At 41.7% G+C, this 6,602-nt stretch overlaps 1 protein-coding gene across 1 annotated transcript; it reads left to right on the forward strand.

The window, feature by feature from the left end:
• The first annotated feature begins 206 nt into the window (after positions 1-206).
• On the forward strand, positions 207-6,169 carry LOC131252888 (probable inositol transporter 2). The gene is made up of 6 exons (XM_058253660.1): positions 207-422; positions 1,577-1,647; positions 2,010-2,345; positions 2,551-2,658; positions 3,506-4,114; positions 5,339-6,169. The coding sequence occupies exons 1-6, from the start codon at positions 215-217 to the stop codon at positions 5,813-5,815; spliced, it is 1,809 nt and encodes a 602-aa protein (XP_058109643.1). The 5' UTR covers positions 207-214; the 3' UTR covers positions 5,816-6,169.
• The last annotated feature ends 433 nt before the right edge of the window (positions 6,170-6,602 follow it).

The raw sequence follows: 6,602 nt of genomic DNA on the forward strand, positions 1-6,602 counted from the left end.
TCCAAACATAAAGCAACCTAATTGCAATTTGGATCCTGTATAGCTCATGCCCTCAATATGAATTTTGAGGAAATTGTAATTTGGTCATCTCCACATCATTAGACTTATAATTACAATTCAAGTTGATAATGCATCCAAACGGACCTAAGATTCAGATTGGATTGTACAAAACCAAGGGAGCTCGAATGGGCACTTAAGATATTGTTTTTATCGAATGCAGGATATAAGAATTTGGGGCTGGACAGAAGACTTGTTTGGATATTCTGTTGCTTTTGTTCTTCACTTAGCCATGGAAAGTGGTGTGCATAAACTGGATGAAACAGAGTTCAAGGAGTGTTTGAACTTGACTTGGAAGCAACCATATGTTTTGCGTCTTGCATTTTCTGCTGGCATCGGAGGCCTCCTCTTCGGCTACGACACTGGTATGAAGATTTATCCCTTTCGTACTTTTCAATGTATATTTCATTTTGAATTGTGAGAACTGATGCAGATGTGGTTTTAAAACATGAATGCGTTTTTTTTATGGACGCATGTATTGCATGGTTGCTTACCCATAATACTTAGTATTGAGATATAGAGCTTTTCTAAGCCCGTATGAGTACAAGGCAGTCCATGTACAAGCCACCATATGTGCCAGCGTGGCTGACTGGTCTGTTCGGCAGCTTGGCAAGGAGGTTAGAAACATTTGGACAGTTAAGAAAACTTCAACCAAGTTTTTTTTTCAGTGGTACATTTGTTTTCTTGTAAAGTGCGGCCCACCTGACAAGTGGACAGACTTCATTCTTGTGCAAGAGCATCTGCATATTGCTACACTGATGGATGGGTCGGATTTCATACCAGCGTGCTATGCTGGCACGTCTGTAGGGTGGTCTTAGCAAAGCTCTTAGATATGTGATGCAAGACAATTAACCACTTGCTCTAAAAGCTTGAACTGATAGAGCATGGCGAATCAATCCCTTTATCTCATAGCCCAGGCCCCACATCGCATGGGTTAGGACCTCAGCCGAACCCCCCTCGTGGGCCCCACCTCACACAAGCCACCCGCCTCACACGGACCGCCCACCCCGAGTATGACCCTACATCCCACAGGCCACCCCACTCAAGCCCAGTATGAAAATGCCCCTGCATTAATATGTTTATGGATGCTTTTTATATTTGAATTGCAAGAGATGGGCTTGTACGAGATTGAATCCATGGAAGTCTACAATATGACATCTCCCGGAAATCTGGCCGGCCCACTAGTCTGGGGCCCCACACATGTACGTTTGATATGGACCATACATTTTCATCTTAAGCACACACCCCATTGGTGGATCTGATGAATTTTTTGGGCCAGGGCATGTTGCAGTGTTTCCTGCCTCATGAATGGTCTGGATCTATGTAGCGTAAGAGGCAATGAGTTCTCCTCCATGGAAGAAATGCCCATTTCTTCTATTCACAGTAGTCCTTTGTTATTTTATCAAGGTGTTGCTCTACTCAGCATTCATATGCTGTGGTCCACATGATTTTAGTTGAATGAGAATAATATGAAGTTGCAAACTGTATCAGCAATGGAGTATTTGGTTGTTGAGTGCAGGTGTTATTTCGGGCGCACTTCTTTATATTCGAGACGATTTTCAGGCAGTTGATAAGAAGACAGTCTTACAGGTAAGCTGCTACTTCTGCACTGACATTTACAAGTGGTTTGCTAATCCCACAAGCACATCTAACCCCATCCAAAGACTGGTCCACTCAGCACATGGTCTGAACTGTAAGAAGCAAATGTTCTACTCGTTCACTTCGCCTACACGATGAGCGTACTGTCCTGATTTTTGGGCCATGCTCACTGATGGGTGACTAGATATTTCATGAATACCACCTGAGCATGTATGCTGGCTCGTAGATTTGTTGGCGTATACGCGAGTGTGGGATGAATGAACCTGTATTAATCAAGGATTTTGATGGATTTGATAGTTATGGTTTAGTTTCCTCTTTGTTTTGCATTTGATTGGGAATCCATTTATCGATAGGAAACCATTGTGAGCATGGCTGTAGCTGGAGCTATAATTGGTGCAGGCATTGGTGGATGGATGAATGATAGATTTGGGAGGAGATTTTCAATTCTGTGGGCCGACTTTCTCTTCTTCATTGGTGCTATCGTCATGGCTGCTGCTCCGTTTCCTGGAATAATCATCCTCGGTCGGATCTTTGTGGGTCTGGGAGTCGGGATGGCTTCCATGACTTCACCCCTATACATTTCCGAAGCTTCTCCCGCTAGAGTCCGAGGTGCCCTCGTTAGCACTAATGGACTCCTAATCACAGGAGGACAGTTTTTGTCCTACATTATCAATCTGGCCTTCACCAAGGTACACATAAATTGCTAGTCCATCAACATTTCAGTTAGTGGGTTTTGCTAGGCTGAGGCATACCACTACTTGTAGTTGAAATTCTGCACTTTGGTGTTGATCATGTGTGGCCCGCCTGATTTGTGTGATGTTTGTCCTGTTTCATCTACAAAAAGGGGCACACCTGAGGAAATGGCTCTTATATTATAATGAAAACTTCTTGCAGGCTCCTGGAACCTGGCGTTGGATGCTTGGAGTAGCGGGAGTTCCAGCTTTTGTTCAATTTATATTGATGTGGTGGCTTCCGGAGTCTCCTCGGTGGCTCTATAGAAAGGTTATCATCATTTCTTAATTTATGAAATCTTGGCCTTTTTTTTCCTCGTGTGATCCAACTAATGTCTTATAGATGCATGAATCTACTGGCTGAGGAATTTATAAGATCTTTCACCCCATGCTTTCTGCAGTATGCTCATGTTTTCAGTTTTGACAAGTCGGGGCCATGCCCCGACCCTATACAAAGGTTTGTACATGTATGATGTGCATCAAAGCGTGTTTAAGTGTCTAAGTGTGTTCTAAGTGAGTTTAAGTGCATCTAAGTACATTGCACTTCGATGACCTTAAAAATGCTTACAACTGTATTTGGACACACATACATTTATATGCACTTAGGTGCACTTAAACGCGCTTAAATGCACCTTGACGCACTTCTATACATATAAAGTTTTGTATTATGGTCTCCTGTTGTTAACATTTTAGGATTACGCCACGACTTGAAAGATTAGGATTATCATATTTGGGAAAATTGGTGCATTGTCCATCCTTTATTGGATGGAATGTATGGATTTTCTCAATTACTGATTCATGGGTCCCATTTTTTCAGAACTGAAACTCAAGTATACTGTTAAATATCCTAAAATTTGTCTGATTGGCTTGTTATTGTCATTGGATACATGAATTTGAAGTTTGGAGTTATTACCTTTGCATCGAGTAAAATGGGCATTGGCCCACGGGGTTTTTGGGAATTTGCATTTGGAGGTTAGGTTGAGTTGACATTGGACGGTGTGGATGTGCACTTGCTTGTTTCTTGAAATCAGACAAGTGAACTTGCTTGCCATTTGGAGCCGGTTCAATCAGTGTTTTAAATACGTGTAGGGATTACATTTGTTTATATGTTTCAACAGGACCGGAAACAAGAAGCCATCGATATTTTGAGGAAGATATACCCTCCCCATGAAATCGAAAAAGAGATTGAGGCCTTGCGGCTATCTGTCGAAGCTGAAATAGCCGATGAAAGTTCTACCGGAGAAACCAATATCTTTCTTAAAATAAAAAATGCATGGAAGAACGTCGTCGTCCGGAGAGGGCTCGTCGCTGGTATCGGTTGCCAGGTGGCCCAGCAATTCGTAGGCATCAACACAGTCATGTATTACAGCCCCACTATTGTTCAGTTGGCCGGTTTCGCTTCCAACAAAACTGCATTGGCACTCTCCCTCATTACCTCGGGTCTTAATGCCGTTGGTTCCATTGTCAGTATCTGTTTCGTCGATAGAGTTGGGAGGAGAAAGCTGCTTATTGGTAGCTTGATAGGAATCATAGTAATGCTTGGGCTATTAACCGGCATATTTATCGGTGCTGAAAAAAATTCCCCATCTGTTGGTAGCCAAGAGACCGCACATTTTTCGAACTATACATGTCCAGCTTACAAAGCAGCCCCAAGCGCTTCATGGACTTGTATGAAATGCTTGAAAGCATCATCGGATTGCGGATTTTGTGCTCATGGAGGCAACCATGTAAGTAAAATCTTCACCACTTTTTACTATTGCATTCTTTTCTCTATTTGGTTTTCTTTTAACCATCTAAGAGCAGTCTATATTCTTGCATTGATGTTGTGGGTCTAATGCAAACAGAATGACTCACATGCAACTAGTTGGAGATTAAAAATAAAAATAAAAAATTGTGCCATATGTTTGGAATACAATCTGTCCAGCAGGTTCACCCTACCATGAAAAATGGACACCCCCAAAAGCAGTCTGATCCAACCATCAGGTGGGTCCCACATGAATATGGAGGTTTCCGGGTGGTTGTGCGTTGTTTCTTATGGTGTGGGGCGCCTGATGGTTGTTTGGCCTGATTTTTTTTGTGCCCCATTTTCATACTGGGTGGCCGTGATGGACAGGTTGGATTTCATGCACAGACCATGGCGGACCTCACACATAACTAGTTGCGTGGACTTCTCATCTACAACTAGTCGCATATATGACATTCTCCAATATCAGTATATCAATGATATCAAAATAATCGTATACCAACACCAGTTGCTATAACCAAATGATGCCATTCTCTACTAATAACTTCCACTTATTTATTTTTATCGGCAGTACTTAAAATGACCACTAAAAAGAGTATTTTCGTTGAGAACTGATCGCATACAACCGGTTGTAGGCTAACTTAAACAACAACCCATTTTTACAAGCATCTATGCCCTCAAAGTATCCAATGGACAGAAAAAACAAAGGGCCTAAAAAATGGTTTGTATCATTTGACAGGCTGTAGGTCATCGGATCTCGTTTATGTTCTCTTTGCTTCTATAAAATTGTTAATTTTCAAGATGATGAGAAAGAAACCGTTGGATTAGTTTTCTAAAACTTTCAATTTTCAAAATGATGAGAAAGAAACCGTTGGATCGATTTTACTGTCTAACCATTTCTTCTCAAAACGAGTCTGTTAGAACTGGTAGAACTGTTATATGGTAGAGTCATCTCTTTAGAGTCTACATGATTGGGGCCATCACTTTTTCCACTTTATGTCAATGAATGTTGATTTCGAATGATTTTTTTCTACTGTCCATAACTTTGAAGGCCGGATGGTCCAATCTATCCACTGGTGTTTGTACCATTCTGATATCAATGCATCATAAGCTGACTGGTAAAGAAGAGGATATGTCATTGTTTCCACCGCATTTAGTCTTATATATTCTCAACTGAATCTTGGTCACGATTTCACTCTTTGTGCAGCTTGGTCCTGGTGCATGTTTGGTGTCGGATCCAACCGTAAGGACCGCATGCCATGGTGAGCACCGTGAGTGGTACACCAGAGGATGCCCCAGCAATTTCGGATGGTTGGCATTGGCCGGACTAGCGTTATACATCATTTCGTATTCCCCAGGAATGGGGACCGTCCCTTGGATTGTCAACTCGGAAATCTACCCGTTGAGATATAGGGGCCTCTGCGGAGGGATGGCTGCGGTCGCCAACTGGGTCTCGAATCTCATCGTCTCACAGTCATTCTTATCCTTAACAGAAGCCATTGGAAGTTCATACACATTCCTTTTGTTTTGCGTGGTGTCTTGCGTTGCGCTCGTCTTCATCTTCCTATTTGTGCCAGAGACAAAAGGATTGCCATTTGAAGAGGTTGAGAAGATGCTGGAGAATAGTAATTGGATGATTGGAATGAAAAGCTCGGTCGAGGCCGAAACCAGTCATTCAAAATGACCATTGTTTTTCCATCTGAAATCAAGCATGTCAGAAGTTTGGATTCCACAAATGAATTGAATTGCAAATATGAAAGCAACGTAATTTCGATTTGGAGATCAGCCCGCTTATGTTTGTGCTCAGGAGAAGATACAGTTTGGTCCAGTAGAGTGGCTATTGCAATTCAATTCAATAGTGCATCCAAACGGACGTTTAGCTCTTGGTTTGTTTCGTTTGATCACAGGCGTTGGCAATGTGTTGTTCTAATGACAATGTACTTTGGAAGATGGTTTTTATTTATTTTCTGACTGAGTCATCCAATACCACCCATATGATAGTGTTTTCTTGTGAAAGGAAAGACTTCTTTGAAGGAAAGACTTCTTTGAATATCAGCAGTTTCCTTTCTATATTGGCTATTTTCAAGTATGAAATTTTCTTACCAAAGGAAATGCAGATGAAAGAAACGACATTGTAATGTTTAAACAGCAGATGTGTTTTCTCTTCTTCAAGGTTCTTATTTAGAAGAAGAGGATATGACTGAATTGTAATGAAGTTGCAGTTACGTTACATTGAGATTTGAAGGCCAATCATTCAATCCACTGATGTTGAGGAAGGTTGTTAAAATTTTGTCATTTGAATTGTGGGTCGTGTTTGGGCATGGCGCAGCCATTCAAATTTTTCTTGTTTCCCGAAAATGCCAAAAAAATTTAGCTTCATTTGAAAGGCTTGGTGTGTATCAGGACTCGGTCCAAATCACACCTGACTCGACCCATACAAGTAGAGAGCGATTCAGACGGAGTTGCACCAT

Source organism: Magnolia sinica, chromosome 8, assembly GCF_029962835.1.
Source record: "Magnolia sinica isolate HGM2019 chromosome 8, MsV1, whole genome shotgun sequence".
Taxonomy (NCBI): domain Eukaryota; kingdom Viridiplantae; phylum Streptophyta; class Magnoliopsida; order Magnoliales; family Magnoliaceae; genus Magnolia; species Magnolia sinica.

Excerpts from the sequence above, each read along its gene's own strand:
- LOC131252888 (XM_058253660.1), top strand. The coding sequence starts at position 215 with ATGCAGGATATAAGAATTTGGGGCTGGACAGAAGACTTGTTTGGATAT. Across the intron at positions 1,648-2,009 it reads ATAAGAAGACAGTCTTACAG|GAAACCATTGTGAGCATGGC; the intron begins GTAAGCTGCTAC and ends ATTTATCGATAG. Across the intron at positions 2,346-2,550 it reads TCAATCTGGCCTTCACCAAG|GCTCCTGGAACCTGGCGTTG; the intron begins GTACACATAAAT and ends AACTTCTTGCAG.